Below are 24,082 nucleotides of genomic sequence, written 5' to 3'. Positions count from 1 at the left end.
GTTATAGAACTGGAACTCATACGCCTGGTGCTGCAGAACACAGAAATAGAGTTATAGAACTGGAACTCATACGCCTGGTGCTGAAGAACATAGAAATAGAGTTATAGAACTGGAACTCATACGCCTGGTACTGCAGAACGTAGAAATAGAGTTATAGAACTGGAACTCATACGCCTGGTGCTTCAGAGCATAGAAATAGAGTTATAGAACTGGAACTCATACGCCTGGTGCTGCAGAGCATAGAAATAGAGTTATAGAACTGGAACTCATACGCCTGGTACTGCAGAACATAGAAATAGAGTTATAGAACTGGAACTCATACGCCTGGTACTGCAGAACACAGAAATAGAGTTATAGAACTGGAACTCATACACCCGGTGCTGCAGAGCACAGAAATAGAGTTATAGAACTCATACGTTTGGTGCTGTAAAGTATAGAAATAAAATATTAGAATGGCAACTAATTCGCATAGTGCTGCAGAACGTAGAGATATAATTATAGAATTAGAAAACTTGATGCAGAGACACACACATTAACAGGAGGATATTATCATATGTCCTTAGGGAAGCCTCAGTTCAACAAAAGCATAGCTTGTCATGGTTGGGGTTCATTCCATTTCAATTTAGGAAGTAAATTGAAATTCCAATTTCCTATTGCTCTCCTTATTGGAGGCTTGACTCCGCCCCCAAATCTGTACATTTATTCTCATTGTTAGAGCGGTCAGTCGACTATCTTGTCACTTTGATATAACTATGTGCAGCCCAGATGCGATGTAGTTTATTATGAGATGTAGTTAGTTATGAGATGTAGTTTATTATGTGACTGAGGTCTTCCTGGCCACCAGGTGGCGCTCCTCTACTCACCCTCTTGACGTTGCGTCTCTCGGCAGCAGAGCGAGCCAGACACAGCCGGGTCATATACATGAGCAGACCAGGGATCCTCAGCAGATCCATGGCGTTACCGATGAACGCCGACGCGATGACATAGTTCACAAAGAATGCCCCGTTGTCAGGCAGGAACACACACCTGGTGGGGGGGGGGGGGGGACAGGAAATTACATCACAATAATAACATACCTTTTTCACACTATCGTGTCAACCAGAACCATCCTACACTGGATTGGATATGTTCTGTTCTAGGCACATGACCATTTCCAGCATGTTTGTGAAACGATGTGGGACGTGTCGCCAGGCCAGTCCAGTACCGGTCGGAACAATAGTGCAAAAGGGGAGTATTAAAGACTAACTTCCTCCTAGAGGACTAAACTAAAACCCAAAGATCAGACAGATCCGTAAAGACACAATATGATGAGAGAATATGGATTCTGATTGTCAGGTGACAATGATCTCCTCTAGCACAAACAAGGCTAAGATAAGAAATACAATGTTAGATTATGAGGGATGGGGGGGCGAAGACAGGAAATGACATCACAACAACAATATTACTCACTGAATCTCAGACCCTAGGCACTTGTGAGACAATTGAATAGGTGTGGTAACTCATTCTAACCCTGTTGGCTAGGTGTGGCAACTCATTCTAATGACTAACCCCCAACCGCCAGGCTCCAACCCCCACCGCCAGGCTCCAACCCCCACCGCCAGGCTCCAACCCCCACCGCCAGGCTCTAACCCCCATCACCAGGCTCCAACCCCCATCCCCAGGCTCCAACCCCCACCGCCAGGCTCTAACCCCCACCGCCAGGCTCCAACCCCCACCGCCAGGCTCCAACCCCCACCGCCAGGCTCTAACCCCCACCGCCAGGCTCTAACCCCCACCGCCAGGCTCTAACCCCCACCGCCAGGCTCTAACCTCCACCGCCAGGCTCCAACCCCCACCGCCAGGCTCCAACCCCCACCGCCAGGCTCCAACCCCCACCGCCAGGCTCCAACCCCCACCGCCAGGCTCCAACCCCCACCACCAGGCTCCAACCCCCATCCCCAGGCTCCAACCCCCACCGCCAGGCTCCAATCCCCACCGCCAGGCTCTAACCCCCACCACCGCCAGGCTCTAACCCCCACCACCGCCAGGCTCTAACCCCCACCACCGCCAGGCTCTAACCCCCACCGCCAGGCTCTAACCCCACCACCAGGCTCCAACCCCCACCGCCAGGCTCCAACCCCCACCGCCAGGCTCCAACCCCCATCGCCAGGCTCTAACCCCCAACACCAGGCTCCAACCCCCACCACCAGGCTCCAACCCCATGAAATTTAGATCTGGACCTTAAAGTCAGTTTCACTCTTCCCCTATAATCTGGTCTGATTTAGACCTGGGACACCAGGTTGACTGATTTAGACCAGGGACACCAGGTGGACTGATTTAGGCCTGGGACACCAGGCGGTCTGATTTAGACCTGGGACACCAGGCGGTCTGATTTAGACCTGGGACACCAGGCGGTCTGATTTAGGCCTGGGACACCAGGTGGTCTGATTTAGACCTGGGACATAGACCTGGGACACCAGTGGTCTGATTTAGACCTGGGATATAGACCTGGGACACCAGGTGGTCTGATTTAGACCTGGGACACCAGGTGGTCTGATTTAGAACTGGGATTTAGACACGGGACACCAGGTGGTCTGATTTAGACCTGGGACCTGTGTGGCCTCTTCCTAAAAGACTAAGTTAAACAAAGACCAGCTGGTTCCATTAGGGACACATCAGAGTAGATGGTGTTCTGATTATAGACAGGCCGAAGATAGATAACTGTTACAAACACCACTAAGATAAGACTGACAGCTTTAGATTACGAGCCAGAACGTGGCCCGACGAGTCAGGACGTGGCCCGACGAGCCAGGACGTGGCCCGACGAGCCAGAACGTGGCCCGACGAGCCAGAACGTGGCCCGACGAGCCAGAACGTGGCCCGACGAGCCAGGACGTGGCCCGACGAGCCAGGACGTGGCCCGACGAGCCAGAACGTGGCCCGACGAGCCAGAACGTAGCCAGAACGTAGCCCGACGAGCCAGAACGTGGGACAGCAGCGACCACAGTGCACAAGGTAAAGGCTCATAGCTCCCTAGATGGCGGGAACCTAGGAACCTAGGAACCTAGGAAGAAACATAGAGAGGAACTAGGAACTACTACTTACTCAAACCTCACGGCAGCGTCAGCCAGGAAGCGCTTGTCAAACAGCCATCGGAAGAAAACGTCCAGACTGGAAGGAAGAAGGAAACAGTGCAGTTGTCAGAGGAATTGGAGTATAATGATGGTCCATGGGACCATAAAGGGACAGACTCTAAACACTCAAAAAAAATGGGACATGATGTGAATCTGCTTGGCACTCAGCATTAAGGAGGTGGATTGTGGGTAAGGCCCTGTGATAGACCAGTGTCCTGTCCAGGGGGTGTCCTGGTACATCAAGCTGTCTCACTACAGAAACAGGAGATAGACTAGTGTCCTGTCCAGGGGGTGTCCTGGTACATCAAGCTGTCTCACTACAGAAACAGGAGATAGACTAGTGTCCTGTCCAGGGGGTGTCCTGGTACATCAAGCTGTCTCACTACAGAAACAGGAGATAGACTAGTGTCCTGTCCAGGGGGTGTCCTGGTACATCAAGCCGTCTCACTACAGAAACAGGAGATAGACTAGTGTCCTGGTACATCAAGCTGTCTCACTACAGAAACAGGAGATAGACTAGTGTCCTGTCCAGGGGGTGTCCTGGTACATCAAGCTGTCTCACTACAGAAACAGGAGATAGGCTCCTTGCCCTATGGGCTATGCCTGGCTCATACAAGGCTTCTTATAGGATTGAAAGTTCCATTGAAAGAACATTTTGGTCCATGGCTAGGCCAGGATCTGTGTTCGGGAAACTGTCCCAAAACGTTGTAGCAACGCCAGGATAGTGGGTTCGATTCCCGGGACCACATCTATGTCAAATGTATGCCTACTTTTATATATACATGTTTACTCCATGTGTAACTCTGTGTTGTTGTTTGTGTCGAACTGCTTTGCTTATTCTTGGCCAGGTCGCAGCTGTAAATGAGAACTTGTTCTCAACTTGCCTACCTGGTTAAATAAAAGGTGAAATAAAAAATAAAAACATGTTATTAATAATTTTAAAAAAGACATGTAGTACCTGCTGAGTCCTAGAGAGGGCAGCAGTAAGACCATAAAGATGAGGAAGGTGTAACATTTATGCATGGTGGTCCTGTTCTCTCCAGACCTATTAGAATACACGGAAAAGTCAAAACGATCAACATTACATACAAACAGCTCTCTGTGTGGCTCTACCAGGTAAGACAGGTCCCAGATCAGTTTGTGCTGGTTTGCCAAATTCCTACATACTGGACCATAGGAGTTGGAAAGACAGCACCAACCAGATCTGGGACCAGGCTAACTAGGTGGCAACAGAGAATACTTAGTTAATGATATAATGTAGCTCTTCATTCATTATATATACACAGCACACAAACATCCACTGATGTCCACTCCAATACTGTACACACAGGAAACAGTGTGAGTGTCTTTAGGAGAGTTGTACCAGGTCCAGTGTTTGTGTGTGTCGCCAGGCAACAGCAGGGTGCATGTGACCTTGTCTAGTGCAGTAGTGTCTAGGAAGAGGTAAGTTGCAACGCCCGCTTACCACGTGCTTGCATACTCTCGCTTACAGCTCACTGCCGCCGGCTAGCCCTTTGTGGTGAATTGGGGAGCAGCTTCATGCAGTTTCCCCTTGCCGGTACAAAGCCTCCCGCGGTGCCCCCTCGCGACAGCACACGTTAACGGGTTGTCTTGAAACTCCAGACTAACCCGGCAGGGGATCTCGGAGCTGCGGTGTGCCTCAGAGATGCATCTGTACAAGCCCACCTCTGTGTGGGACACGCCCTGGCAGCCATCAACCACTGCCTTGTGGGTTAGTCTGGTACGACTAAAAGTTAGGGGAGCACACCCTGAGAGAAAAGCAGCGTGCTGGCCTGCGAGCGGCGGGCGGATGCCAACAGACTGGAGGTCCGGCAGCCTCCTGCAGCTGTGGAAGATACTGATCCTCCTGGCTTCTCACCTTCTCACCGAGGTCAGAAGAGGATACCGGCGGCGCAAAGGAAGTTATTTAAAGTGCTGTTTGAGGGTGCACTCCCCCCCCCCCCCCCCCCCCCCAGGAGGAGTGCACCCTCAAACAGCACTTTAAATAACTTCCTTTGCGCCGCCGGTATCCTCTTCTGACCTCGGTGAGAAGGTGAGAAGCCATCAAACCGGAAACCGGACCAAAGCCTGGCGGCGTTGGGGTGTCTGGTGACGGGGGCAGGAGTAAATGCACCGGGAGTCCTTAAAATCAGACCCCCCTGCACGCCAGCGGCGCAGGGTTATTATGGGTCGCCAGCAGTTGGGAGTTGGCAGCTGCTCTCGGCAGACCCCTGTGTGACTGAGCAGCCCTATTAAGGAGCCACACTGCTCACCCCGGCTGGGGAGAGGCCTAGAAATTGCACTCTCGCTAGATAGGCTGCTACAACACACCTATCGGGAGTTCCACTCAGCGGTTGAAAAAAAATGCGAAATTAAATAATTCCCCTGAAACTGGCGACACGGAACATCAGAACTCTTCTGGACACTGACGTTAATAAACGATAGACCCCAATCGGAGAACAGCTTTGATTGGTGCATAACTAAGGCGCTACAATATTGACCTTGCTGCCCTGAGTGAGACCAGGTTCCTGGGTGAAGGTTCCCTAAAGGATGGAGGAGAAGGTTACACTTTCTTCTGGAAAGGTTACCCTCCGGGTGGACAACATCAGCACGGTGTGGGACTGGCAATTAAGAGCTTCCTTTTACCCAGCCTCACCCAAACACCTGTCGGTATAAGTGAAAGATTTATGTCTCTCCGTATCCCCCAAGATGCGTTATGCTACTCTTCTCAGTGCATACGCACCAACGTTACCATCTGAAAATGAGGCGAAGGACTGCTTCTACCAGTCACTAGATAAGGCCCTTCACCGTATCGCCAGGAATGACAAGATCTTTCTGCTGCGTGACTTCAACGCTAGGGTGGGACAGAACAACCGGATATGGAGTGGAGTTCTGGGTAGGCATGGTGTTGGCCAGCTCAATGAGAACGGCACGAGACTGCTAACTATGTGCCGAGTATGATCTCCTCGTCACTAACACCTTGTTCCAGCAGAACAACAAATATGAAACACCATGGATGCAACCCACGTTCCAAACACCGGCACCTGATCGACTACATGTGACACTAATAACGTCCTGCTGACACATGACATGAGGAATGCTGGCTAAATTCCAGGTGAGAATACGCCCCCCCCCCCCCCCCCCCCCCGCAGAAGTCCAGTAAGAGCTGACTGCACTGTACCCTGCTTGAGAAAGCTGCAGTAAGGGATGAGTTCCGTCTCTCTCTCGCTGAAAGGCTGAGGGAGAATGAGCCTCTTCTGAGCTCAGAGAATCCCATGGACCCAGAAGTGGGCATCTATCAGCTCAGAGGATCCCATGGACCCAGAAGTGGGCATTTATCAACTCAGTGGATCCCATGGACTAGAAGTGGGCATCTATCAGCTCAGTGCTCTCAGGCAGAAGCCATTGGCTACAGGAGGTAAGAAACATCAGGATTGGTTCGATGAGCACTCGAACACCATCACAACCTTACTGGACAATATGCACAAAGCAGAAAGGGCTACCCTCCGCCAGCAATGGTGTACATCACGCAAGAAAGTGCAAACAGCCTTGCATGCCCTGCAGAACGAATGGTGGATGAATAAGGCACAGGAAATCAAAATGTATGCTGACAAAAAAAATTCTACAAACTCAGCTAAAGCTATCTATGGCCCTAGAAATCACTCCATCACTCCCCTGAAAACAGCTGATGGTCTGACTCTCTTGATCCACCAAAACCAGATCCGATGAGGTGGGCTGACCATCCATTCAAGACCTCAACCATTCGCCAAACTTCCAAGAGGCGTTATCAGCTATCCGTTCCCTCAAGAACAACAAGGCTCGTGGCGCTGACAGCATCCCGAGCAGAGCTGCTGGAGAAGGGAGGTTACTGTTGACAGCATCCTGAGCAGAGCTACTGGAGAAGGGAGGTTACTGCTGACAGCATCCCGAGCAGAGCTGCTGAAGAAGGGAGGTTACTGTTGACAGCATCCTGAGCAGAGCTACTGGAGAAGGGAGGTTACTGCTGACAGCATCCTGAGCAGAGCTACTGAAGAAGGGAGGTTACTGTTGACAGCATCATGAGCAGAACTACTGAAGAAGGGAGGTTACTGCTGACAGCATCATGAGCAGAACTACTGAAGAAGCGAGGTTACTGCTGACAGCATCATGAGCAGAGCTACTGAAGAAGGGAGGTTACTGCTGACAGCATCCTGAGCAGAGCTACTGAAGAAGGGAGGTTACTGCTGACAGCATCATGAGCAGAGCTACTGAAGAAGGGAGGTTACTTGTAGTCCGTCCTTGTAGCGTCTGTGAGGGTCTATAGCAGGATGGGACAGTCAATCAACACCACTAAGACAGAGGTGGTCTTCCAATGGAGATCCAGCCCTCCACCCACCATTGCTTGTCTTCACCATTGAACACAATGGTTCATTGGCAATAGTCTCATCATTCAAACATCTGGGTAGCATCCTCTCGGAGGATCGCAGCATCGACCTCGAAATTCAAAACAGGATCAAGCAATCATCAGCTGCCTTCTGGAAACTCAGACACAGGGTCTTCCAAAACAGGGATATCCGCCTCCACAACAAAGTTGCCGTCTATCAAGCCATTGGCATCACCACACTGGTTTACAGCCTGGGTCACTTTACAGCCGTGAAACCTGGGTCACTTTACAGCCGTGACGCCTGGGTCACTTTACAGCTGTGAAGCCTAGAGGTCACATTACAGCTGTGAATGCTGGGTCACTTTACAACCGTGAAGCCTGGGCCACTTTACAGCCGTGAAGCCTGGGCCACTTTACAACCGTGAAGCCTGGGTCACTTTACAGCCGTGACGCCTGGGCCACTTTACAGCCGTGACGCCTGGGCCACTTTACAGCCGTGAAGCCTGGGCCACTTTACAGCCGTGAAGCCTGGGCCACTTTACAGCCGTGAAGCCTGGGCCACTTTACAGCCGTGAAGCCTGGGCCACTTTACAGCAGTGAAGCCTAGAGGTCACTTTACAGCCGTGACGCCTGGGCCACTTTACAGCCGTGACGCCTGGGCCACTTTACAGCCGTGACGCCTGGGCCACTTTACAGCCGTGACGCCTGGGTCACTTTACAGCTGTGAAGCCTGGGTCACTTTACAGCTGTGAAGCCTGGGTCACTTTACAGCTGTGAAGCCTGGGTCACTTTACAGCTGTGAAGCCTGGGTCACTTTACAGCTGTGAAGCCTGGGTCACTTTACAGCTGTGAAGCCTGGGTCACTTTACAGCTGTGAAGCCTGGGTCACTTTACAGCTGTGAAGCCTGGGTCACTTTACAGCCGTGACGCCTGGGCCACTTTACAGCTGTGAAGCCTGGGTCACTTTACAGCTGTGAAGCCTGGGTCACTTTACAGCTGTGACGCCTGGGCCACTTTACAGCCGTGACGCCTGGGTCACTTTACAGCCGTGACGCCTGGGTCACTTTACAGCCGTGAAGCCTAGAGGTCACTTTACAGCCGAGACGCCTGGGTCACTTTACAGCCGTGACGCCTAGAGGCCACTTTACAGCCGTGAAGCCTAGAGGTCACTTTACAGCCGTGACGCCTGGGCCACTTTACAGCCGTGAAGCCTAGAGGTCACTTTACAGCCGTGACGCCTAGAGGTCACTTTACAGCCGTGACGCCTGGGTCACTTTACAGCCGTGAAGCCTAGAGGCCACTTTACAGCCGTGAAGCCTGGGTCACTTTACAGCCGTGACGCCTGGGCCACTTTACAGCTGTGAAGCCTAGAGGTCACTTTACAGCCGTGAAGCCTGGGTCACTTTACAGCCGAGACGCCTGGGCCACTTTACAGCCATGACGCCTGGGTCACTTTACAGCCGTGACGCCTGGGCCACTTTACAGCCGTGAAGCCTAGAGGTCACTTTACAGCCGAGACGCCTGGGCCACTTTACAGCCATGACGCCTGGGTCACTTACAGTCGACACAACAAGCAGCTCGAGTGATTCCACATAAGTTACCTGCAGTGCATCCTGGGATTCACCTGGTGCGACCGTGTGACCCATACAGAAATACTTGGTAAGACCAACTGTAAGAGTATAGAGGCCATGGTCACCCAGCACCAATTGTAAGAGTATAGAGGCCATGGTCACCCAACACCAACTGTAAGAGTATAGAGGCCATGGTCACCCAACACCCACTGTAAGAGTATGGAGGCCATGGTACCCCAGCACCAACTGTAAGAGTATAGAGGCCATGGTCACCCAGCACCAACTGTAAGAGTATAGAGGCCATGGTCACCCAGCACCAACTGTAAGAGTATAGAGGCCATGGTCACCCAGCACCAACTGTAAGAGTAAGGAGGCCATGGTCACCCAGCACCAACTGTAAGAGTATGGAGGCCATGGTACCCCAGCACCAACTGTAAGAGTATAGAGGCCATGGTCACCCAGCACCAACTGTAAGAGTATGGAGGCCATGGTACCCCAGCACCAACTGTAAGAGTATAGAGGCCATGGTCACCCAGCACCAACTGTAAGAGTATGGAGGCCATGGTACCCCAGCACCAACTGTAAGAGTATAGAGGCCATGGTCACCCAGCACCAACTGTAAGAGTAAGGAGGCCATGGTCACCCAGCACCAACTGTAAGAGTATGGAGGCCATGGTACCCCAGCACCAACTGTAAGAGTATAGAGTATAGAGGCCATGGTCACCCAGCACCAACTGTAAGAGTATGGAGGCCATGGTCACCCAGCACCAACTGTAAGAGTATGGAGGCCATGGTCACCCAGCACCAACTGTAAGAGTATGGAGGCCATGGTCACCCAGCACCAACTGTAAGAGTATAGAGTATGGAGGCCATGGTCCCCCAGCACCAACTGTAAGAGTATAGAGGCCATGGTCACCCAGCACCAACTGTAAGAGTATAGAGTATGGAGGCCATGGTCACCCAGCATGTCATTAGAATGTCTCAGGAGTGCTCGCCGCAGAAGATCCTGTATGGCCAGCTATACTTCAGCCGGAGGGGGGGGGGGGGGCAGATGAAAACGTTGCTGAAGAAGTGCAACATCAAACCCACAGACCTAGAGGACGCTGCTGCCGACCGTTCCAGCTGGCGACGGCTCTGCCAGAGCGGTGGACAGAGGTGGGAGGAGGTGGGAGGAGGTGGGAGGAGCACAAATAGCTCAGGAGTTTGTGGATCTGGTAAATATGAAATAGTCCAGGTGGCTATTTGATTCGTTGTTCAGCAGTCTTATGGCTTGGGGGTAGAAGCTGTTAAGGAGTCCTTTGGACCTAGACTTGGCGCTCCGGTACCGCTTGCCGTACGGTAGCAGAGAGAACAGTCTTGGGTCATGTCTTGGGTGGGCAGACACCGTCTAGAATATGGGTCCTGGATGGCAGGAAGCTTGGCCCCAGTGATGTACTGGGCCATACACACTACCCTCTGTAGCACATTTCAGTCTTATGCCTAGCAGGTGCCATACCAGGCGGTGATGCAACCCGTCAGGATGCTCTCGATGGTGCAGCTGTAGAACTTTTTGAGGATCTAGGGACCCGTGACACATCTTTTCAGTCTCCTGAGGGGGAAGAGGCGTTGTCGGGCCCTCTTCACGACTTCTTTGTTGTGTTTGGACCATGATAGTTTGTTGGTGATGTCGACACCAAGGGACTTGAAACTCTCGACCCGCTCCACCACAGCCCCGTCGATGAGAATGGGGGCGTTTTCGGCCCTCCTTCTCCTGTAGTCCACGATCAGCTCTTTTGTCTTGATCACGTTGAGGGAGAGAGGTTGTTGTCCTGGCACCACACGGCCAGGTCTCTCACCAAATAATTCACTGTTAACTCAGAAGTGGGAGTCATCATCAGATACAATGGACTAGCATAACGTGTGTGAGTCGTACAGTGTCCAGTGTGTGTATGAGTGAGAGAGAATGGTACCGTGTCCAGTGTGTGTGTGTGAGTTGTACAGTGTCCAGTGTGTGTATGAGTGAGAGAGAATGGTACCGTGTCCAGTGTGTGTATGAGTGAGAGAGAATGGTACCGTGTCCAGTGTGTGTATGAGTGAGAGAGAATGGTACCGTGTCCAGTGTGTGTGTGAGTTGTACAGTGTCCAGTGTGTGTATGAGTGAGAGAGAATGGTACAGTGTCCAGTGTGTGTATGAGTGAGAGAGAATGGTACCGTGTCCAGTGTGTGTGTGAGTGAGAGAGAGTGGTACCGTGTCCAGTGTGTGTGTGAGTGAGAGAGAGTGGTACCGTGTCCAGTGTGTGTGTGAGTGAGAGAGAGTGGTACCGTGTCCAGTGGGCCTCGAAGAAGGCAGAGTAGTATACGATGGTGGGTAGCAGGGCGGAGAAGGCCCACAGCAGCAGGGTGGGGAAGAACTGGGTCACAATGGGGTTCTGGAGGAGGAGAGGAAGAGAGGGAGGAGGAGGGGAAGGAGAGGGAGAGAGGTGGAGGATGAGGGAGAGAGGTGGAGGATGAGGAAGAGAGGTGGAGGATGAGGGAGAGAGGTAGAGAGGAAGGAGAGGAAGAAAGGGAGGAGAGGTAGAGGATGAAGAAGAAAGGTAGATGATGAGGAAGAAAGGTAGAGGATGAGGAAGAAAGGTAGAGGATGAGGAAGAGAGGTAGAGGAGAGGAAGGAGAGGGAGAGAGGTGGAGGATGAGAGGTGGAGGATGAGGAAGAGAGGTAGAGAGGAATGAGAGGAAGAGGGAGGAGAGGTACAGGATGAAGAAGAAAGGGAGGAGAGGTAGAGGATGAGGAAGAAAGGTAGAGGATGAGGAAGAAAGGTAGAGGATGAGGAAGAAAGGTAGAGGATGAGGAAGAAAGGTAGAGGATGAGGAAGAGAGGTAGAGGATGAGGAAGAGAGGAAGGAGAGGAAGAGGATGAGGAAGAAAGGTAGAGGATGAGGAAGAAAGGTAGAGGATGAGGAAGAAAGGTAGAGGATGAGGAAGAAAGGTAGAGGATGAGGAAGAAAGGTAGAGGATGAGGAAGAAAGGTAGAGGATGAGGAAGAAAGTTAGAGGATGAGGAAGAAAGTTAGAGGATGAGGAAGAGAGGTAGAGGAGAGGAAGAGAGGAAGGAGAGGTAAAGGATGAGGAAGAAAGGGAGGAGAGGTAGAGGATGAGGAAGAGTGGTAGAGGATGAGGAAGAGAGGTAGAGGAGAGGAAGAGAGGAAGGAGAGGTAGAGGATGAGGAAGAAAGGGAGGAGAGGTAGAGGATGAGGAAGAGTGGTAGAGGATGAGGAAGAGAGGAAGGAGAGGAAGAAAGGGAGGAGAGGTAGAGGATGAGGAAGAGTGGTAGAGGATGAGGAAGAGTGGTAGAGGATGAGGAAGAGAGGAAGGAGAGGAAGAGAGGAAGGAGAGGAAGAGAGGGAGGAGAGGTAGAGGATGAGGAAGAGTGGTAGAGGACGAGGAACAGAGGTAGAGGATGGAGGGGTGGAATATTGCAGATGAAGGTTAACAGTTAAGGTTAGTTATAGTACACAGACTAATGCCCCTTTTTCCACTATTGTGTCAACCAAACCATAATACTCTGCTGGCTCCTGTCCAGCTCAGTTACAGCACGGTGGGTGTGTAACCAGTCCGGTGGAGGCTTGATTCAGTCGTGTGAAAAGGGTCAAACTGACCTGCATCCCAAATGGCACTTTTTTTTCCTTATATAGTACACTAAATAGGGAATAGGGTGCACCAAATAGGGAATAGGGTGCACCAAATAGGAAATAGGGTGCACTAAATAGGGAATAGGGTGCACTAAATAGGGAATAGGGTGCACTAAATAGGGAATAGGGTGCACTAAATAGGGAATAGGTTGCACTAAATAGGGAATAGGGTGGCCTAAATAGGGAATAGGGTGCACCAAATAGGGAATAGGTTGCACTATATAGGGAATAGGGTGGCCTAAATAGGGAATAGGGTGGCCTAAAAAGGGAATAGAGTGCACCAAATAGGGAATAGGTTGCACTATATAGGGAATAGGGTGGCCTAAATAGGGAATAGGGTGCACTAAATAGGGAATAGGGTGCACCAAATAGGGAATAGGGTGCACCAAATAGGGAATAGGGTGCACCAAATAGGGAATAGGGTGCACCAAATAAGGAATAGGGTGCACTAAATAGGGAATAGGGTGCACTAAAAAGGGAATAGGGTGCACCAAATAGGGAATAGGGTGCACCAAATAGGGAATAGGGTGCACCAAATAGGGAATAGGGTGCACCAAATAGGGAATAGGGTGCACCAAATAGGGAATAGGGTGCACCAAATAGGGAATAGGGTGCACCAAATAGGAAATAGCGTGCACCAAAATAGGGAATAGGGTGCACTAAATAGGGAATAGGGTGCTGTTTGGGACACATCCTGACATTCAACCTCCTGAGCTTCAGAAAGAGAGGCCAAAGGTGACTCACGTTGAGGTACTCGACAGGCTTGGTGACGTTGAACTTGTCCATGGTGGAGATGATGATGGCGGGGGTTGTGAGGAAGAAGAGGAGGAGGAAGAGGATACAGTTGATGATGAAGCATCTCAGCCACCAGGGGAACCCTCCTACTGACAGATGCTCCCTGGGAGAAACCAGGAGAGGACAGGTCAATATATCAATCAATCAATCAATCAATCACCAGGGGAACCCAGATGCTCCCTGGGAGAAACCAGGAGAGGAGAGGTCAATATATCAATCAATCACCAGGGGAACCCAGATGCTTCCTGGGAGAAACCAGGAGAGGACAGGTCAATATATCAATCAATCAATAACCAGGGGAACCCAGATGCTTCCTGGGAGAAACCAGGAGAGGACAGGTCAATATATCAATCAATCAATAACCAGGGGAACCCAGATGCTCCCTGGGAGAAACCAGGAGAGGAGAGGTCAATCTATCAATCAATCAATCACCAGGGGAACCCAGATGCTTCCTGGGAGAAACCAGGAGAGGAGAGGTCAATCAATCAATCACCAGGGGAACCCAGATGCTTCCTGGGAGAAACCAGGAGAGGAGAGGTCAATCTATCAATATAGAACACAACATTATCATCCATACAGGGTTCATACACATTTTCACAGATTGAAATGTTTTTAAAAATCCATTACTTCTCCATGACTTTTACCCAAATTTCCATGACCAACAATAGTCTGCGTCTCTATATACATACGGAGTCCTCCTGTAATTATTGGGACAGTGACACATTTGTGTTGTTTTGGCTTTGTACTCCAGCACTTTGGATTGGAAAATATAACGACTATGAGATTAAAGTACAGGACTGTCAGCTTTAATTTGAAGGTATTTTCATCCATCCAGAAATTACACCACTTTTTGTACCTAGTCGTCGTCCCCACCCCACCATTTTAGAGGACCAAAAGTATCACTGATATGTGTATTAAGGTATATAGAAGTTTAGTGTCTGGTCCCATATTCCAAGCACCCAATCACTACATCGAGCTTGTGACTCTACAAAGTTGTTGGATGCATTTGCTGTTTGTTTTGGTTGTTTCAGATACTTTCTTGACTCCCCCCCCCCCCCAAAAAAAAGATAAATAATGTATTGTGTCATTTTGGAGTCACTTTTATTGACTCTAAACACTTCTATATTAAATGTGGATACTACCATGATTACGGATAGTCCTGAATGAAGAGGAGCGGCAGGATGGAGTGGTCTGAGGAACGATGATTGATTGGTGCCCCTCACAAAGTAGAATATCTGTTAGACAACCGTATAAAACACACGTGTGTCAAGCTGCTGGGTGTGCAGGCTTTTGATCCAGCCCTACTCCAACATATATACTCCAACACCCATTATCTCTCCTGGGGGGTGGTTGACTGTTGGTAAAATTATGATTAAATGACTGAACAAATAATTTTAAATGGAACTGTAACTAAGTAAACTTACACTCTGTTTTATTATATCTGATTAACAATATGAGTTCATAAAACGGGATTGTGTGACACAGACAAGGAGTAATTAAAGTTAATGAACACCATTCCAACTAGGAAGAAAGAAGTGGACTGTGTAAACAGATAAGGTCGTTAACCTATGGTTGAACCGACGAAACTGAGCTCTGGGGTGTTTAAGATAAGACAGTGAGTGCATTCCTAGGTTTTCTGTTAATTAGAACTGTCAGCTCAGTGGTGATCGATAATGTTGAGGGGTCAAAAGTTACCTGGGAGTGTGCTAGTAAGTTAGAATGAACTTTTCACCTCACTTTGTCCCTGTCGAGAGGAGGGGTTTCTGTTAAGCAATGAAATGACGTCATGATCTGTATATAAACTGTTGTTCGTGGTTAAGTGGCAGCGCGCTCCGAGAATAAATTCTGTTACCTATTATTGAAATGACTGGTCTCCGTCTATTTTATGCAAACAAGAATCTTAAAAATTCTCATAAAATAGATTAAGGGTTTTCAATTAATGAAAACACATTGGCATCATTAAATTACATTAACACTGACCACCCATTATCTCTCCTGGGGGGTGGTTGACCACCCATTATCTCTCCTGGGGGGTGGTTGATCACCCATTATCTCTCCTGGGGGGTGGTTGACCACCCATTATCTCTCCTGGGGGGTGGTTGATCACCCATTATCTCTCCTGGGGGGTGGTTGACCACCAATTATCTCTCCTGGGGGGTGGTTGATCATCCATTATCTCTCCCGGAGGGTGGGTGACCACCCATTATCTCTCCCGGGGGGTGGTTGAACACCCATTATCTCTCCTGGAGGGTGGTTGACCACCCATTATCTCTCCTGGAAGATAGTTGACCACCAATTATCTCTCCTGGGGGGTGGTTAACCACCCATTATCTCTCATGGGGGAAGGGTTGACCACCCATTATCTCTCCTGGGGGAAGGGTGACCACCCATTATCTCTCCCAGGGGAAGGGTGACCACCCATTCTCTCTCCTGGGGGGTGGTTAACCACCCATTATCTCTCCTGGGGGAAGGGTGACCACCCATTATCTCTCCTGGGGGAAGGGTGACCACCCATTATCTCTCCCGGGGGAAGGGTGACCACCCATTATCTCTCCTGGGGGAAGGGTGACCACCCATTATCTCTCCTGGGGGAAGGGTGACCACCCATTATCTCTCCTGGGGGAAGGGTGACCACCCATTCTCTCTCCTGGGGGGTGGTTAACCACCCATTATCTCTCCTGGGTGAAGGGTGACCACCCATTATCTCTCCTGGGGGAAGGGTGACCACCCATTATCTCTCCCAGGGGAAGGGTGACCACCCATTATCTCTCCCGGGGGAAGGGTGACCACCCATTATCTCTCCCGGGGGAAGGGTGACCACCCATTATCTCTCCGGGGGGAAGGGTGACCACCCATTATCTCTCCCGGGGGAAGGGTGACCACCCATTATCTCTCCTGGGGGAAGGGTGACCACCCATTATCTCTCCTGGGGGAAGGGTGACCACCCATTATCTCTCCTGGGGGAAGGGTGACCACCCATTCTCTCTCCTGGGGGAAGGGTGACCACCCATTATCTCTCCTGGGGGGTGGTTAACCACCCATTATCTCTCCTGGGGGAAGGGTGACCACCCATTATCTCTCCTGGGGGAAGGGTGACCACCCATTATCTCTCCCGGGGGAAGGGCGACCACCCATTATCTCTCCTGGGGGAAGGGTGACCACCCATTATCTCTCCCAGGGGAAGGGTGACCACCCATTATCTCTCTTGGGGGAAGGGTGACCACCCATTATCTCTCTTGGGGGAAGGGTGACCACCCTTGATGTAAAACATTGCAACATTACAACCAAATATGCTTTATACCTTCTGAAATAATTTGCTCATTTAATATATCAAAGATGAAATGGATATGGTTGGCAACACATCTTTTAATTCAGCTGAAACAAGTCCGCTTTTCTAGCCCGGTCATATTTACCTTAGAAGAGTTTACTTTGCAGGCCGACTAGAATCTATTGAGTCACAATGTCTCATAGATTCTATTTACAAATCAACTGGAAGTGTCTCTAAAACAAGATTTGAATAATCCAAAATAAAAGGCTACATCTAATATTTTTTTCCTAAAAAAAAAAATGTTCACGATTCACAAATTATTATTTTGATTCACATGACTTCAACCTAAGGTGTACGTAAACTTCTGACTTCAACTGTATTACCTCAATTACCTTGATTGACCGGTGCCCCCTCACACTGACTCTGTACCGTAATACCCTGTATATTGCCTCCACATTGACTCTGTACCGTAATACCCTGTATATAGCCTCCACACTGACACTGTACCGTAACACCCTGTATATAGCCTCCACATTGACTCTGTACCGTAACACCCTGTATATAGCCTCCACATTGACTCTGTACCGTAACACCCTGTATATAGCCTCCACATTGACTCTGTACCGTAACACCCTGTATATAGCCTCCACATTGACTCTGTACAGGTACCACCTGTATATAGCCTCCACATTGACTCTGTACCGTAACACCCTGTATATAGCCTCCACATTGTCTCTGCACCGTAACACCCTGTATATAGCCTCCACATTGACTCTGTACCGTAACACCCTGTATATAGCCTCCACATTGACTCTGTACAGGTACCACCTGTATATAGCCTCCACATTGACTCTGTACCGGTACCCCCTGTATATAGCCTCCACATTGACTCTGTACCGGTACCCCCTGTATATAGCCTCCACATTGACTCTGTACCGTAACACCCTGTATATAGCCTCCACATTGACTCTGTACCGTAACACCCTGTATATAGCCTCCACATTGACTCTGTACCGTAACACCCTGTATATAGCCTCCACATTGTCTCTGCACCGGTACCCCTGTTTATAGCCTCCACATTGAATCTGTACCGTAACACCCTGTATATAGCCTCCACATTGACTCTGTACCGTAACACCCTGTATATAACCTCCACATTGACACTGTACCGTAACACCCTGTATATAGCCTCCACATGGACTCTGTACTGATACCCCCTGTATATAGCCTCCACATTGACTCTGTACCGTAACACCCTGTATATAGCCTCCACATTGACTCTGTACCGTAACACCCTGTATATAGCCTCCACATTGTCTCTGCACCGTAACACCCTGTATATAGCCTCCACATTGACTCTGTACCGTAACACCCTGTATATAGCCTCCACATTGACTCTGTACCGTAACACCCTGTATATAGCCTCCACATTGTCTCTGCACCGGTACCCCTGTTTATAGCCTCCACATTGAATCTGTACCGTAACACCCTGTATATAGCCTCCACATAGACTCTGTAACGGTACTTCCTGTATATAGCCTCCACATTGACTCTGTACCGGTACTTCCTGTATATAGCCTCCACATTGACTCTGTACCGTAACACCCTGTATATAGCCTCCACATTGACTCTGTACCGTAACACCCTGTATATAGCCTCCACATTGACTCTGTACCGGTACCCCCTGTATATAGCCTCCACATTGACTCTGTACCGGTACTTCCTGTATATAGCCTCCACATTGACTCTGTACAGGTACCACCTGTATATAGCCTCCACATTGACTCTGTACCGGTACCCCCTGTATATAGCCTCCACATTGACTCTGTACCGGTACCCCCTGTATATAGCCTCCACATTGACTCTGTAAGGTCTACTACACCTGTTGTATTCAGCATTTCACTGTAAGGTCTACTACACCTGTTGTATTCAGCATTTCACTGTGAGGTCTACTACACCTGTTGTATTCAGCATTTCACTGTAAGGTCTACTACACCTGTTGTATTCAGCATTTCACTGTAAGGTCTACTACACCTGTTGTATTCAGCATTTCACTGTGAGGTCTACTACACCTGTTGTATTCAGCATTTCACTGTAAGGTCTACTACACCTGTTGTATTCAGCATTTCACTGTGAGGTCTACTACACCTGTTGTATTCAGCATTTCACTGTAAGGTCTACTACACCTGTTGTATTCAGCATTTCACTGTGAGGTCTACTACACCTGTTGTATTCAGCATTTCACTGTGAGGTCTACTACACCTGTTGTATTCAGCATTTCACTGTAAGGTCTACTACACCTGTTGTATTCGGCATTTCACTGTAAGGTCTACTACACCTGTTGTATTCAGCATTTCACTGTAAGGTCTACTACACCTGTTGTATTCAGCATTTCACTGTAAGGTCTACTACACCTGTTGTATTCAGCATTTCACTGTGAGGTCTACTACACCTGTTGTATTCAGCATTTCCCTGTAAGGTCTACTACACATGTTGTAGTCAGCATTTCACTGTAAGGTCTACTACACCTGTTGTATTCAGCATTTCACTGTAAGGTCTACTACACCTGTTGTATTCAGCATTTCACTGTAAGGTCTACTACACCTGTTGTATTCAGCATTTCACTGTAAGGTATACCTACACCTGTTGTATTCAGCATTTCACTGTGAGGTCTACTACACCTGTTGTATTCAGCATTTCACTGTGAGGTCTACCTACACCCGTTGTATTCAGCCTTTCACTGTGAGGTCTACTACACCTGTTGTATTCAGTATTTCACTGTAAGGTCTACCTACACCTGTTGTATTCAGCATTTCACTGTAAGGTCTACCTACACCTGTTGTATTCAGCATTTCACTGTAAGGTCTACTACACCTGTTGTATTCAGCATTTCACTGTGAGGTCTACTACACCTGTTGTATTCAGCATTTCACTGTGAGGTCTACCTACACCCGTTGTATTCAGCCTTTCACTGTGAGGTCTACTACACCTGTTGTATTCAGTATTTCACTGTAAGGTCTACTACACCTGTTGTATTCAGCATTTCACTGTGAGGTCTACCTACACCTGTTGTATTCAGCCTTTCACTGTAAGGTCTACCTACACCCGTTGTATTCGGCGCACGTGACTAATAAACTTTGATTTGATTTAAAGGGTTTCCCGGCCCAAGTAAATCAAACTAACGTGATTTAACTATTATCCTGCGTTGTAAAATGATGATTTATTTGTCTTCTTCTTCTCGTTTTAAAGGGAAAATGGGTGAAAGTAAAATGGCAGTTTTAACACGAAGAATAAAATGGTCACAACCTCTTGACCTTGAGAAGATTTGAATAGCTCTGGCCGAGAGGGGCTTGATTTCCACTCCATGACCCTTCACATACATACAGGACTGAGGCTGACACCAAGAGACCCCGCCAGATATGCACAGTCTCAGCTGTGGGGTAATCTGATACCAGCACTCAGCAGTTAGCTAATCATCTACACCAGTGGCCAGTTGTCACGAGTCAAGATCACTTCCGCAGTCAAAAAGAAAGCAGTCAGTCCACTCAGATAATTGTTTAAAAAAATATATATATTTTTACATTAATCCAATAAAAACCGTTCTGTAGGAATGAGGTGTGCAGTAGCCCGAATACATTATCACAGCATATTGGCTATATGCCTGGTCTAATACATTATCACAGCATATTGGCTATATGCCTGGTCTAATACATTATCACAGCATATTGGCTATATGCCTGGTCTATTACATTATCACAGCATATTGGCTACATGCCTGGTATAATACATTATCACAGCATATTGGCTGTATGCCTGGTCTCATACATTATCACAGCATATTGGCTATATGCCTGGTCTAATACATTATCACAGCATATCGGCTGTATGCCTGGTCTCATACATTATCACAGCATATTGGCTATATGCCTGGTCTAATACATTATCACAGCATATTGGCTATATGCCTGGTCTAATACATTATCACAGCATATTGGCTGTATGCCTGGTCTAATACATTATCACAGCATATTGGCTGTAAGCCTGGTCTAATACATTATCACAGCATATTGGCTGTATGCCTGGTCTAATACATTATCACAGCATATTGGCTATATGCCTGGTCTAATACATTATCACAGCATATTGGCTATATGCCTGGTCTAATACATTATCACAGCATATTGGCTGTATGCCTGGTCTAATACATTATCACAGCATATTGGCTGTATGCCTGGTCTAATACATTATCACAGCATATTGGCTATATGCCTGATCTAATACATTATCACAGCATATTGGCTATATGCCTGGTCTCATACATTATCACAGCATATTGGCTATATGCCTGGTCTAATACATTATCACAGCATATTGGCTGTATGCCTGGTCTAATTCATTATCACAGCATATTGGCTATATGCCTGGTCTAATACATTATCACAGCATATTGGCTATATGCCTGGTCTAATACATTATCACAGCATATTGGCTGTATGCCTGGTCTAATACATTATCACAGCATATTGGCTGTATGCCTGGTCTAATACATTATCACAGCATATTGGCTGTATGCCTGGTCTAATACATTATCACAGCATATTGGCTATATGCCTGGCCTGCCAATATTGTTCTTCTCAGATCATATTATATTTCAGGACTCAAGCTTTGATAATAAAATACTGTAGATCAGTTGGTGTAGCACTTGCGAGGCACAGCCCTGCATAAATTGAAATAACGTACAAATAATTACCTTTTCTTTAAAAAAATTTACTGGACTGATGGTACCTGCATATGATAATCATGGTGCTTTCAAGAAAACTGAGAACTCTGGGGGAAAAAAACGAGGTCAAATCATGACCTCAGTGAACTTCAGGACGGAAAGTGAGAGCTCTAGAAAGATGCCAGAGTTTCCGAGTCAGATGACCGTTCTAAATGATTTTCCCCTCCCCTCCTAATTTCCTGCAATTCTCCACATTTTGCTATAGGGCGGAGGTAAAATGTTTACAGTTTTTAAAATGATAACTAATGATTAATGAGCCACACACCACAGTTGGTAATTCAACCATGCTTACTACAAGTTTGGATAGCTGGCTGCTAGACTAAATTTACCAATCAAATAATGTTTTGCTGACAGGGCTAATTGAGTCATTTCTGATGAAACACCAAATCTCTAAATTATACCTCCTGCATTCTACTGTTTCAATACTCAACAGTAAATTGAGAGGCGGACTGAGTCCCCCCCCCCCCCCACGTTAGATCGGGTTTAAGTTCGGGCTCTGGCTGGGCCACTCAAGCACGGGGGTGGCAGCATCATGTTGTGGGGGTGCTTTGCTGCAGGAGGGACTGGTGCACTTCACAAAATAGATGGCTTCATGAGGGAGGAAAATTATGTGGATACATTGAAGCAACATCTCAAGACATCAATCAGGAAAGTTAATGCTTGGTCGCAAATGGGTCTTCCAAATGGACAATGACTCCAAGAATACTTCCAAAGTTGTGGCAAAATGGCTTAAGGACAACAACGTCAAGGTATTGGAGTGGCCATCACAAAGTCCTGACCTCAATCCTATGGTAAATTTGTGGGCAGAACTGAAAAAGCGTGTGCGAGCAAGGAGGCCTACAAACCTGACTCAGTTACACCAGCTCTGTCAGGAGGAATGGGCCACAATCCACCCAACTTATTGTGGGAAGCTTGTAGAAGGCTACCCTAAACATTTGACCCAAGGTTTATGTAAACATCTTGGCTAAGGTGTATGTAAACTTCTTGGCTAAGGTGTATGTAAATCTCTTGGCTAAGGTGTGTGTAAACTTCTTGGCTAAGGTGTGTGTAAACTTCTTGGCTAAGGTGTGTATAAACTTCTTGGCTAAGGTGTGTATAAACTTCTTGGCTAAGGTGTGTATAAACTTCTTGGCTAAGGTGTGTGTAAACCTCTTGGCTAAGGTGTGTGTAAACTTCTTGGCTAAGGTGTGTATAAACTTCTTGGCTAAGGTGTGTATAAACTTCTTGGCTAAGGTGTGTATAAACTTATTGGCTAAGGTGTGTGTAAACTTCTTGGCTAAGGTGTATGTAAACCTCTTGGCTAAGGTGTGTATATAAGGTGGCAGTTGCCCATCCCTGATCTACATGTATCCAAGTGAAATAGACCTGGGGTATATCTGGCGTCATAACGCACTCAGGAGAACTGCTGTCTAACCAGAAGTATTTCTTTACAACAGGATGTCTGGTGGTGACATAACGCACTCAATTCCCCAGAGGGGAACGGAGTACATAAATCTGTGCTATATGTGTGTGTGTGTGTGTGTGTGTGTGTGTTCTCACCAGTAGACGTTCTGTGGGTCTGGTGCGTAGCCGACCGTCCAGGAATATGTGTGAAGGTGCTGGCTGAAGGAAGAAGACCTGGGTTCCCTCTGACAGTGGCAGCCCTGACAATTACAGGCATTGTAGTCCTTCAGGATACTGAACAGGGAAGCATATAGGAAGACATCACTCGATTTATAATTACCAACGTAAGATCCCCCCCCCCCAAAAAAAAGACAAACATTGATTTCCAGCATTCTCACAATAGCCGAGTGATGAACGATACTTGAAAGTGTAGAAGGAGAGATTACAACAACAACAACAACAAAAAACACAAACATCCTCTCATTCCTCTGGTCACACAGGCTCTTACATGGCGGTCATGGCTTCGTTCTGGAAGGTAACGAAGGCCATTCCTAGCGGTTTACTGTTGACCTTCTCTTTCTCCTTCCTGTACTCCTCCTTCAGCTTGGACTCCAGCTTGGTGTAGTAACTCACTGCCTCCTCCTGTAGAATAGAGATGGTTAGTTAGGGGGCTTCCAGCTTGGTGTAGTAACTCACTGCCTCCACCTGTAGAATAGAGACGGTTAGTTAGGGGGCTTCTAGCTTGGTGTAGTAACTCACTGCCTCCTCCTGTAGAATAGAGATGGTTAGTTAGGGGGCTTCTAGCTTGGTGTAGTAACTCACTGCCTCCTCCTGTAGAATAGAGATGGTTAGTTAGGGGGCTTCTAGCTTGGTGTAGTAACTCACTGCCTCCTCCTGTAGAATAGAGATGGTTAGTTAGGGGGCTTCTAGCTTGGTGTAGTAACTCACTGCCTCCTCCTGTAGAATAGAGATGGTTAGTTAGGGGGCTTCCAGCTTGGTGTAGTAACTCACTGCCTCCTCCTGTAGAATAGAGATGGTTAGTTAGGGGGCTTCTAGCTTGGTGTAGTAACTCACTGCCTCCTCCTGTAGAATAGAGATGGTTAGTTAGGGGGCTTCCAGCTTGGTGTAGTAACTCACTGCCT

General features: G+C 48.2%; 1 protein-coding gene across 5 annotated transcripts in view; it reads right to left on the bottom strand.

The window, feature by feature from the left end:
• LOC110491229 (mechanosensitive cation channel TMEM63B) overlaps positions 1-24,082 on the bottom strand; it is a 96,744-nt gene that overhangs the window by 23,993 nt on the left and 48,669 nt on the right. For all 5 annotated transcript variants that reach the window (XM_090201777.1, XM_090201779.1, XM_090201778.1 and 2 more), the window contains 7 exons: positions 23,449-23,582; positions 23,097-23,234; positions 13,459-13,612; positions 11,349-11,455; positions 4,072-4,158; positions 3,085-3,150; positions 864-1,026 (listed from right to left, as the gene is read on the bottom strand). In XM_090201777.1, coding sequence (XP_090057903.1) covers positions 864-1,026; positions 3,085-3,150; positions 4,072-4,158; positions 11,349-11,455; positions 13,459-13,612; positions 23,097-23,234; positions 23,449-23,582 — 849 coding nt within the window. The remainder of the gene's footprint in view (positions 1-863; positions 1,027-3,084; positions 3,151-4,071; positions 4,159-11,348; positions 11,456-13,458; positions 13,613-23,096; positions 23,235-23,448; positions 23,583-24,082) is intronic.

Source organism: Oncorhynchus mykiss, chromosome 16 (assembly GCF_057628025.1).
Source record: "Oncorhynchus mykiss isolate SJ-2025 chromosome 16, ASM5762802v1, whole genome shotgun sequence".
NCBI lineage: Eukaryota > Metazoa > Chordata > Actinopteri > Salmoniformes > Salmonidae > Oncorhynchus > Oncorhynchus mykiss.
Note: the sequence above shows the minus strand (reverse complement) of the source record. Positions and strands in the feature narration are given on the sequence as shown.